This window comes from Strigops habroptila, chromosome 3 (assembly GCF_004027225.2).
Source record: "Strigops habroptila isolate Jane chromosome 3, bStrHab1.2.pri, whole genome shotgun sequence".
Lineage (NCBI taxonomy): Eukaryota > Metazoa > Chordata > Aves > Psittaciformes > Psittacidae > Strigops > Strigops habroptila.
In genome coordinates this window covers 13,735,698-13,747,886 of record NC_044279.2, presented here as the reverse complement: position 1 = coordinate 13,747,886, position 12,189 = coordinate 13,735,698, and the positions used below count along the sequence as shown (strand labels likewise).

The window sequence follows — 12,189 nt, the reverse complement described above, 5'->3', positions numbered from 1 at the left end:
TGCATGTATGTATAAATGTATGATATTCATGATAGATCGGTGTGAAAATGTGAAGAAAATGGGAACAAGACAAATGTGTAAAAATGGGATTGTTCCCTCTTGAAGAAAAAATAGACATATGGTTTGAGAAGTTACTGCAGTTCTAGTAATGATATCCTAGTATGTTTTTAGTTTAAATATGGGTTTCATGTTTCTAGTATGATCTTATGTTGAAAGCTGAGAAGAATAGAGGATTACTTGTGATAAGGGCAGATTTACAAGTTTTCTTTATGGGCAACCTTTGTTCTTTTCCCTTGGCCAAAGCAATTTCTTTGTAAGAGATTTATTTGCTGAAGAAGTGATTTTGCCCAGGTATTTTCGTATCAGTCTTGGAACTCAAATAGGAAAGCTCACAAGAGTCAAGTCAATGAAGCATGTTATGAAAAAGTGCCTCATCTTTCTTGTTTGTGTTCACTGAACAACCTTCTCACTTTAATTTTTTTTCCTTTCTCCTTTTTTAGTATCTCTGAAGTTAGATTCTGTTCTTGCGCATGAACCCTGCCAAACTTGTGTGCAATAAGCATGAGCTGCTTAAGTTTTCAAAATATCTTCATGGTCCCTGCTTCAATCAATGATATTAAGTAGTATTTTTCCCCGAGACTTCTATAAACAGAAGTTACTGTTCTTGCTTCATGTATCATCTGATAGCAGTTAGCACTTAGTCAGGTGCTAAGGTGAATTTCAGAAATAGCTGCATCTCAAAGCCCAACAAAACCAACACTTTTGGTGGGTTCAAGGTTTTGAGTCATGTGGACTGTAAAAATAGAAAATGGTTTTATCAGGTTTATGATGAGATTCAGAGTAGGTTACAGAAAAGTATCTTTTGGAGTGATTTAACTAAAGACTGCTAGATGCAAACAAAAAATGGCCATTTAGCTGCTAATCTGCACTACTGGTGTGGGTGCTAGGCTATACTACAGCTAAAGGTAAAGTTACAGTTTGTGGCAGCCTGGAATGCTAACAGCCTGATAAAGCAATGAAGTCATAATTGGCATTGCTGCTATTAGTTATGTGAAAATTCAAGAGCTTTGCAGTAGATTGAGAAAAATACAAAGCTGGTTTTGAAAGGTAATCTTTAAAACAAACAAAAAAATAGCAAACTATATGAAGTCTTAATTTTATCATTTTAATAGAAAACAGGATTAAAAACTAACCTAAAAGTAGCTCTGAATTTAATGTTTCTTTGTGCTTACACAGAAATAGGGCGCCTGCTCACTTGCTTTGAAACACTTTGAAACTTAAATATGCCATATGGAGATTCCAGCATAACCTTTAAAATGTATGAATGCAGTTGTGATCCATCACTGTGTAACCTCAGGCTTGATCACTTCCCCCTCCAAAAAGTCTCTGTTATCACCTAGTCTTCTTTTCAAAGGCATGATAAAAAGATTACTTTGCTGTCTCTGATACCTATCTCATTTCTAATATGATAGGTATTAATTGAATGAACTAATTTTTTATTTTTTTTTAGTCTGGCAAATTATGTAAAGGAAACTTAAAGCCCTGTCTAATATTAAGCTTTTCAGATGTCAGTCAAGAAAAGCCACAGTTACTGAGATCATCTTGCAATGGCTGAGTACTGAGGTCCACAAAAGTACAAGATTTTAAACATTTTAATGAAAAAGAATTCCTTCCTTTGAGATATTTTTTTCCCTGATTCATTGAGCATGCTTGTAAGGTATACTTTGAGAAATAGCATTTAACGATGTTTAAAGAATATTATAATTGTACTGCTCCACTAATTTTATATCATTTATATGTCATCCTTCATGTGTCTCTCTTTTTTTGCTCATTGATTTGTAACCTTCTTATGTCATTTACTATATTTCTGTCCTTGTCTTGCTCTCACATTTTTAGTTGAGATCCAAGACACTTTTTCTTCACACAGTCCTTCCTTTCTTAAGGTTGCTTTAAAGCTGGGCCTTTTAAAATGATGCTCCCTCCTTCTTTCTGTTTGTCGTTTAGCTCCTGCACCTTGAACTATGTTTATATTTTATTGATTTAATTCCTTTTTGTCATTCTGCCAGCTTGCATACCATCCAAATTCTAAAATGGAGCAGATAAAAGGTGAAAATTCAGATGGTTTGCATGCATGTGTGTTTGAAAATGAAGTGGCCATCATTTAAACGTCTCTGGAAAGAGAAAGAAATGAAACCTCTGTCTTTTTTGTTAGGTCATTGAACATAGGAGGAGGATGGTGCCATGAAATTGAATTAAAACCAAATTTTTACTGCCTCTTCTCATCAGTCCCTGATTAGATCAGAAGAAAACACCTTATGCATATCACCAAGTAATACTAGTGTGTTGTTTTTTGGCTTTGCAAGAAGTAAAGCGAGCATAATTTTAGGGCTTCTAGTAAGAAGGATTGCTGGTAACATCAGGCACAATTACTGGAGGTGAAAGAAGCAGACCCAGACTAGTGTGCTACCATACATAGCATATATATATTTATTGTTGACTGTTTTGTTTCTATTTTTGCTGTAGAGGGAGCATAAAATAATTTGCATATATGTTTGCTTTTGTCTGTTGTTTACAGCATCATGGGAAAATTAGGAAGACCAACTTTATGAAGAAACATGAAAAGGTATGTATTTTATCTTTCTAAGATGAGCTTGGCAAGAAATATTTTCTTCCTGTTCTACTACTGGTTTTGTATTTTGTTTTGCCTCATTGTTTATTGTAGAAAAGACAGAGTTGCATAAATAACAGTTATTGGTGCATTGACTTTTGTGATGCAAATTTCTGTATGATACACACATTTTTATTGCATTGAAATTTAACTGTAGGATAAAGTCATCTCCTAAAGTCATTTTTTTTTGTATAACAAAATGCGCTTAATAAAGCTAGTTAAAGGACATCATACATGGAAGAGCCAGATATCAGAGGTTCTCTGAAAGATGTTAAGAGTAATAGGTGGTTAGTAGTTTTGAAAGTCAAATCACTAATTCACAGTAATACAGTGAGGTATAAGAGCTAAAGTTTATGTGTTGAGGCTTGGAAACTTCGCACTCTCATCTGTTGTTTAGGATTCCATCAGATTATTAACTAACCTTTCCATGGTTATAAATAGCTAAATGTCATTGATTTCAGTGGAGCTATACCAGTTTTTACTGTCAGAGGCTTGATATGCTAGGAGAAGCAAATACCTATAACTGTGATGTAAAGAGATAAATTTTAACATTTGTAACTTGTTGACTTAATTTTAAACAAATCTGTAGAGTAAGAGCAGTGCAGACAGCACTAAATCCCTGCTGAAACAATCATTATATCCTCCTCCATGCTAAAGGCAGTGTAAATAATATGAGAAAAATTATAATAATGATACTTAGCCTAATAATTCTTTGCTTCTGAATCTGCCTATAGTCTTTTCCCTAATTTTCTGCTGCCTCTGCAGGAGGACAGAGTCCTTGGCTATCCAAAAACTTCTTTCCAAGTTTTCTAATTTCTGTACAGGCACAGTTTTTGCATGCGAAAGTGTAAGTGAGCATAGTTTTATTTCAACTGTGCAATGTGTTGCACCACTAGGTAGATACTTACGTAAATGTAAGAATTCCGAAGTCTCTAAATTCATGTATCCTGTATACACAGACATCATGTGTGTTTTGTCCCTGGCACATGAACTCCTGAGAACTTCCAGAGCATTTAATTATTTTCAGGAACACTGTATTTTTGAAATACCTCCGTGTCTTAATTAGTAGATAAATAATTTTCAGGAGAAGGAATAATTAAACTAAAATGTTCTTCTTTCCTTGCATCCTGTGCGGAAAAAGTGTTCTGTTTTATTCCTTCTTGGCAATAGATTTCCATCTTGGAAGATGATATAGGAACAACTAGGGACATGGGAACAGCTAGGGACGTAAAATAAATGGGAAAAGAGAGATTTAATGCAGAAATACCAAGGTCATGATCACCTTAACTATACTGTAGAGCTTGTTCTCCTGTGTCATTGGTTATGTTAAATGGACTTGTATCTGATTTCGCTACTTAGTGTTCAGAAGTGCCTGCATTAACAATAAATTGGTTTTCATTTTATTATTGTTCCTAAAGCAAACTAAATGCTGCTAAGTACAAAAACAGAACAGGAAGTACTAAGGAAAGAATTTAGTAAATGAGGGTAACTCAAATGCAAACAAATATAATGTAAGCAAAATTAATGGTTAAAAAGATGAGTAAGATTTTAGTTACTTTTTTACTTTAGATTAATTCCAATTTTGTAGACTTTACATTTACCCTATAACCTAAGCATTGAACTGATGTTCTGAAAGCATGGTTAGACATGTTTGCGTACATGTCTAACCGTGTCTCATACAGTTGGTTGTCCAACTGTAACAAGTAACTTGCATAATCAGGAAAGACTTCGAAGACTGCAAACGATCTGATTCTTGCACCTCTTTGTTGCATTCAATATTAGTCTTACTGTGAAGAGAACTAGAACTTCGTAATTCTAGTAGATCAACTATAGTTAGCAGAAAATATCTCTAGAGTTGACAGTATTACATTAACCTCTGACTGCATGAAAGAAGCAGGAGCGTGTCCTAGGGATTAATGAATAGGATGGGAACATTGTGGCATTTTGCGAGCACCTTTGCTTCTAGTTACAGAGCACTGGTTCCCTGCTTATGTGTCACTTTATAGTTTACAGGTGAGGACCCTTCTGCTATTAAGTATTGATGCCAGAAACTGAAACTGCTTGTAGGTCAGAGCACAGTCTGGTTTTGAAAGTTTTTGAGGCATGGTAGACTGCAGGTCCTAAGAGGATCTTTCAGATCTACGTTCCTTTGCTATACTGTAATCTTTATAAATATTTGCACAGAGATACAATTGCCCAGATGTAAACTTGTATATTTAGGTACTGTGATTCTGTAGTGAGGGAAACTGAAATACAGGGATAAACGTTTACACATGTAGTGTTATAAATAAAGTCTCATTTGCTTCAGTTGGTGTGACAGCTTGTGTCAATACCTTCCCTCAGAGAAGCTTGTTTTAAGACTGATTTACAGATCAGACTCACCTGTCTCCAAGTGGGTGCCTGCATCTAAGCTGGTGTCTTTTTATAGACAGCGCAGAGCAAGTCAATGCAGTCATTGGAGTGTAGAGTGTGATTAGTCTCGTACTCAAGTAGGCTCTGTGTTCATTCAGATGAATTGCACCATAAACCGCATTGATTAGATTTCTACTGGCTGTAATGGTAGCCAGGAAACTAGTTTGGCTGTACACACCTACTTGGCAGGAAACTAACATTAGATGAAATAAATTGTTCCCTAAAAGTTTAGGTACAGCCAGGCTAAAAATCTGTTTCTTGATTCTTAACTCTGTTCAGTCCAGAGGCCATGGGATTTTTTTTTTTTAATTAGAAAAAGTAAACTTGTGAATGAGGGGAAAAAATTGACTTTATCATTATATTAGTTGCTTTGCTGCTGACAACAGCAGCATTTGTTGGGTTTCTTGGCATGGTTGCCGTGGAACAATGTTTTCCCAGTTTAGTGACAAGTAATCTTTCTGGTGAAACTACTTGTGCAGGAGCATGCTTTTTCAGATGTCAGTCTGTCAGGAGATCAAATGTGCTGGTGTGTTTTTTGTCAGAGAAGAGTTTGTTTAGAATATCTGCTTCAGCTTCATTCTAGAATTTGTTTTCTGTCAGAATTCCTAGCTTACAACTGAAGATGCTTCATTTGTATAGCAGCCAGGGAGGTTTGGAAATGCTTTCTGCCTTAGTTCTTTGCAGAAGATTTGTAGAAATCTTATTCTTTACTATGTGCTGTTTGGAGGAATTACCAAACCATTTGTATTCTTCCAGAAATTTATTTCTGTCAAAGAAATAAAATGAAAGTGCTTCTTCTAGAAGTTACACACTCTTAGAGTGAATTCTTCTGGCTTTTCCAGAAGAAAGCATTTCTCTCAAATATTTTGAAAGTTCAAAACTATATTCTGTTTAACCAGCAAGCTGATAATACTAAGAGCAACCGTACACTAAACACAGTTTCAGGGATTACTGAATGCATGCTGATTGTGCTTGCTAGCTACTTGGAGTGCACACATTTCAATTACTGGATGTTGACTTTTTGTGTTGATAATAAAGAATATTCACAGAGCTGACGTGTTTAGAGGCAGAAGAGCAGGGAATTCTATAGTTCACAACATACACCATACCTGCATTCTGACTGAGGGTGATGTGCTAAAGTTTTGACTACATTTCCATTATTTTTCACACTTTCTTTGTTAGCCAAGAGGTAACTTTGGGGACACCTCCTGGATTCGAAAAGCTAAAACATGTATTGGAAATAACTTTTGTTCTGCTGAAGAAATGAGTGGTTGTGTTTTACTGATGACTAATGCCACAGAGGTGCTGGTGGTTCTTTCCCAGAAGCATTTTGAAACGAACTTTCTTTGAAAATTCCTCTTAAATCTTGGCTTCTCTGGTAGTAAGAATTTTTTTGTATACTACAAAAAAAAAGGAAACTGGATGTCAAAGTAGGGAGAATGAAAACTTAAAAGGGTACAAGTATTTCCCTTGTCAGAGTTTTTGACAGTCTGGGTCATAAATAAAACTCCTTAGTCCTAACCATGTTGCCTGAGTTGTAACACTACCCACTTCTGCCTTGTGAACTGCACTTCTCCCGATTGTAAAATTGTTTATCTTAAGAATATTTAACATTGAAAAATCAGGAACTCCTATTTCTGTGAATTCAATCAAATTCAATGTTACTGCATACAACTTGTAATGCCTAACGTATCCATCAGTGTCAGCTAAAATGTGAAGATGATGTGTATGCTGCAAAAGAAGGATAAGGGACAAAGTAGCTCTGTAAATGTGAAGCTGAGTAAATAGGCTGTGTTCTGTTAACATGTTTGTCTGTAGCTGGCAGGCAGTTCTTTATACAGCATCTCTTGCAGCAAAGGAGCTGACCTTGGGCTCAGCTAGCTGAACTCTTTATTTTAGCCAGCTACACTTGTGGGAGGCAGATGCACTCTGGGCCCTCACACTCAGCACTCTTTGGGCTGCAACTTGAATGCTCTGTCCACTTTTGCCCCCCTCCAGTGTAAGACACACATTAATAAACCAGAACAAGTTCAGCAGAGAACTGTCAAAGCAGTCAGAGGCTGGAGCACTTGCCCTGCAAGGAGAGCCCGAGGGAAGTGCAGTTGTTCAAGCTGGAGAAGGGAGGACTAAAAGCAGCCTGTCTTGTACAAGCAAGGAGTTTACCAGGACTATATGATACGATGGTGGATGGTGAGAGAGTGAGCAGCAGTGAGTGTAAGCTGAAACAAGATGTGTTTACTGGATGTAAGTAAAACTTTTCCTTACAAAGACATCCAGGCAGTAACACTGGTTTCCCAGAGAGGTGGCACAGTGGCTGTCCATGGAGATTTCCAAGACTGGACTGGTAGAGTCCTGAGCAACCTTGCCTGACCTCCTGCTCTGAGCAGGAGGGGTTTGACTAGAGACCTCCTTAAGGACCCTTCCAGCCAGAATTGTCCTACGATTGAGTGTATTATAAGAAACTAGAAATATAGTAACAAAGGTATTTCCTGTGTAGAACAGTAAGTTGAAGTGTTCTCACTTTTAAATTTCTGACCAAAAATGTTTTCTTTGGTTTTGGTTATCAAAATGGTAGCATTTTCATTGTGGTATAAAGGAAGTAAAAGAGAAAATGAAAACTAAAAAGTTAAAATCAGCAAAAAATATAAAAAAACCCCCTCAGCAATTTTGTTGGGAAAAAATGAGCGGTTAATGCTTTATATTCCTGCAGAGGTGGTTGATCAATTTATTTATTTATTTAAATTGGGTTTAGAAAGTGAAAGTCACGGAAGAGCTGAGGCGAGCAAGGACCTCTAGTGCAGTCCAACCCTGCTGCTCAAGCAGGGACACCTAATGCAGGTTGCTCAGGGCCATGCCTGGTTGGGTTTTGATCATGTTCAAAGATGGAGACTCCACAGCCTGCCTTGGGCAGTAATTTGTAGTGTTTAACTGCGCTGAGGGCTAAAAAATTTTCTTCCTATATTTAAAGATAATTTCCTGTATTACAGTTGGTGCCCATTGCCAAGTTATTATACTGATGTTCTAGACAGAAGGCTGTTTATTAGAGTAATTTAATATGTTATTGAAGATGAGGAACTCTTGTTATGACTTTGCACCTTTCTGAGAGGAAGAGAAAAGGCTTTGGCTAAAATGATTCGAAGAAAGTGGGTACATTGATACTTTAGCAGAATCTTCTCTTTTTTGCTTTTTCAAAATGCAAATGCTAGTAAAATATTTATCTTCAGTAAGCAAAACAAGCAAAAATATACTTAAAAGTTGTTTGATGGTTATATAGATCTGTAAAAACTTGTTCTGCACAGATCTTTGTGGGTGATTGTGGATTATAGACTGACTATAGACAATAGAATGAATCTAAACCTTTACATTTTTTCACTAGCTAGAAATTCAGTGTGCTGCTAAGAGGCCTAACTGGTTTTACTGTTGGTAAACAGAAGAAAACTATGTGCATCTTGGGAATGCCATAAAATGTAGTCTTTCCTCCTTAATCCTTAGATTGGACAAGATAATTTAATAGGACAAGTAAATCTATAAATCTAGTGACAGGAAATTTGGCATCAGATCCCCTGTTACAGCTCAAAAATGTTCCTATTTATTGTGTAGTTTGAACTCTTGCCATGTTAAATAGAGCTCTATATCTTTATCTCGATCGATAAGTGTGTATTCATGTAAGTAGGCTGTGTGAAAGACTTCTGTGAATTACAGTGCCTCCCCAGAGACCAAAAAGATGTGAGAACAACATCTTGTGATGCTCCAGGAAAGATCTATTGGACTGAAAATATCTTGTTTCTGTTGTAGACCAGCAATCACCTCCTTGGGCCAAAGCCATTTCCCCTGGACAGATTGTTAGCAATATTATATAGTATTGTGGACAACAGAGTTGCTCCAACTGCAAATATATTTTCCCAGGTGAGTGTGTACTTACTTTCTTTCTTTCTTTTTTACTGCTTGGAATTTTTGAAAGGGTTTTACATTGGTTTTTGGAAGTCATCATTCTAATTAGATGTAATGAGAAAACAACCACAGCAGTAATTTAAGGTGAAAGCTCAGAATAATATTTATCCATAATACTAGCTATGAATTCAAGAAGAAACCTAATAGTTAACTTTTCCTGATCCTGGGCTGTGATCTGTGTTGATTAGTTTTGTGGCTTTTCACAGAAGTCTGTTAGCCTGTTTGTGTTTCAATTACGTGTGTAAATGTTCACTGTCCAATTGCCAAAATTAGTTACCTTTCTGTAACACATGTTACAGAAAAATAGTGGTTAAGAAGGAGCAGAGGGAGGAATAAGGCATTTTCAGGTGAAAGGTGTTTGTTGTCATGCATGTATTTCAGGGATAATGTTTTCATTTGGACCAGCTCTTGCAGAAGAGAGTTAGTGTCCCGTTTCACTAGATGGCAGCATAACTGTAGAGTTGAATGGAATTGAGTAAATCTAGAGTTTTCTCTAGAGCTCTGGGTTTGTCAAGTGTAAATACCGATTCTGTATAAGTAAAGATAGTTTTCTGTTGTCAATTTGATTCTTAGATTTTTCATGTCCACCTTAGAAGATCTCGATTTCTTTCCTGCTTTACAGTTGTACATAACTTTTGCTTATAGAAATATTTTCTACTTTTCCTTGCTAGGTCTCAAATTTAACAAAAGATTATTTGCATCTGATGTCTGCATTCCTGTAAAGTTCTAGGAAACGTATGCTCAAGATACCTAAATAGTTTTGCTGCTGCTTTAATCATCGCTGTTCTGTGTTCACACAAATATTTGGCAAAATTAATCTTCCAAATTTGTAGACTAACCAGCCATAAATACACATATTGTAAAATCAGCCAGCAGAGAAGCTAGGGAATTGTAGTGCTTTATTTAACCAGTGGTAGGTGAATATCTTCATTAATAGTGGGGAGGACCCAAGTGCTTTACAGATGCAGTAGGCCACTTAATCCTTCACATAATGTTTTCTCTGAAGCTCCTTTAGTTAAAGGTTATTATATGATCTGAGGCATGAGACATTATTAGACAACAAAAATCTAGTACAAGCATTTACTTTTTTGTAACTAAATAAGTGGTTTTTCAGGTTAGAGTCTGCCCCCCTTGAGATGTCGATGGATTAGTTTCAGAGGTGTTCAGGAAGAGGCTGAAAAAATGAAGTTTAGACACATTTATGCATCCTGTACTTGTTTCTTGCCTTTCTTCTGTGATTTCATGGCACCTCAGGAATTCAGTGTGCTTTCAGAAGGAACCCTAACTCTGTTAGTATTTCAAAGCTTCGTGAAGTTTCCTATGGGCAAATGTCATATGAAAGGACAACAAAGGTTGTTGAAGCAGGCAGTTTCTGACTAGACTTTGAGTGATTGCTGCAGCCTTGTAGCTACTTGCAGCAACTTTGAGGGGCAAAGAACACAAGGACCTTGGTGTTCATAAAAATGCATGAATTTGGCCAGCTATATCTATTAACTTTTTTTCTGGCTAGTGTCAGATGTAGCCTAACTGCTTTTTTTATGAATGTTTTGTTGATTCTTTAATTTACTGTACTGTGAAGTCTGTCAATCAAATCTGTCAGTCAAGATATTGGTCAGCCTTACAGGATGCTGGTTTTGTGTTTTGCTCTAGGTAATGCATTTTGATTTAAGACAGAAAGTGTTGAAGCTGAAACTCGGAATACTGAGGCAAAAGGCAGTTATGTTATTTAATGGTGTTAGATTATCAACAATGATTCATCTGGGTTTAGTTCAGTAAGAAATGGAGTCGTATAACACTGTTATTGAGAAAAAAATAAGATACAGTCCAAGTAACATTCAGATTGGTTTCACTTCTGAGCTGAATCTTTTGGTGATCCACGACATAGATAATACTTGTTTTAACTGTCTCCCCGCCCCATTCATCTCATAAAATGATATGAAAAGACACGAATGTATTATGTAACAGTTTTACAGTGTATTTCCAAAATTAGTATGTCTGCATATTTTACATGCATCCAGATGAGAGAACAGATGTCATTATTCCAATGCGCAGTTAAGAAGTACTGAAGACATAGTTTATGCTGTATAGTATACGCTATAGTGTAATTCCCTCTTAGACTAAATTGCAGAATGAAAAAATTCAAATAACTGCTTCATTCTCATTTAGAGTGTACACTAGATGGCAGTGGTATCAAAGAATAGCTGGAATTCTTTTTTTTTCTGAATATGTAAAGATTAAGCTGTAAAAAAGAAAAAGATTGTATTAAGCCTTAACCAGGTTAGGGCAAAGAAGTAGAAATTAAATTTGTTTTTACAAAACCAAGATTTATAAACAAATTTGTAATATTTTTAATTATGAAAGCAATTTTTACATTAAAAGCCTAATGTAACTAACATAAAATGCAGCAGAATTTAAAATATATTTTGGAAGTAGTTCTATCTAGGCATAATATTAAATTTCATAGTTTAAACCAACTTATATTCCACTGATTTTTACCATCAGTTATTCTGTAAATATATTTTTCAAATAAATATTTAGGAGCTGTATCGATACATTTTACTGTTAGATACCACAAGCTTTTATTTTCTTGTTTGTGTGTACAGCATGGAAATCATTCTTGAGTTGTACAGATAAAACATAAAATGTTTTAAATCAAATATTGGGTTTATTAACTGATTCAGAATTAATTTTTATGTGCTTTTTAATTTGTAAACTGAAAGGCTGTACATGAACTAAATACTTATTAATTCTCCCCATGTGCTGTCAGAAAATAGCATGCCTTAGCTTTAAAGTTGATCAACAATGTCAGTCAAGATTCAAGAAGGACTAGCAGCTGCTTCAAGTTCTGTCATGTTGCTGATATTTCTTACTGCTTCTTGTTTCTTGTGCATAATTTCTATTCACATGAAAATTTTGGTTATTAGCTTTTCAAAAATGAAACTTTTATGCTAATAAGCAGCAAAATTTCAATTTTCTGTTTAATGCTAGGGTTTATTGAAAATCTTTCATTTTTACTGAATAGAATTTCAACCTAAAATTTGAATCTTAATCTAACTTTCGCCTTTTGATGTTAATTAGTCCTTAAAATGTTCTCATACTTTTTTCAAACACAAAGTTAATGTGTTCCTTTCAGGATTGTGGTCTTTGCAGTTGATAAG

At 35.6% G+C, this 12,189-nt stretch overlaps 1 protein-coding gene across 2 annotated transcripts in view; it reads left to right on the top strand.

Annotated features, from left to right (window-relative positions):
* Window positions 1-12,189, top strand: part of ORC5 (origin recognition complex subunit 5) — a 72,573-nt gene that overhangs the window by 23,714 nt on the left and 36,670 nt on the right. For both annotated transcript variants that reach the window (XM_030480314.1, XM_030480315.1), the window contains exons 12-13: window positions 2,576-2,623; window positions 8,876-8,986. In XM_030480314.1, coding sequence (XP_030336174.1) covers window positions 2,576-2,623; window positions 8,876-8,986 — 159 coding nt within the window. The remainder of the gene's footprint in view (window positions 1-2,575; window positions 2,624-8,875; window positions 8,987-12,189) is intronic.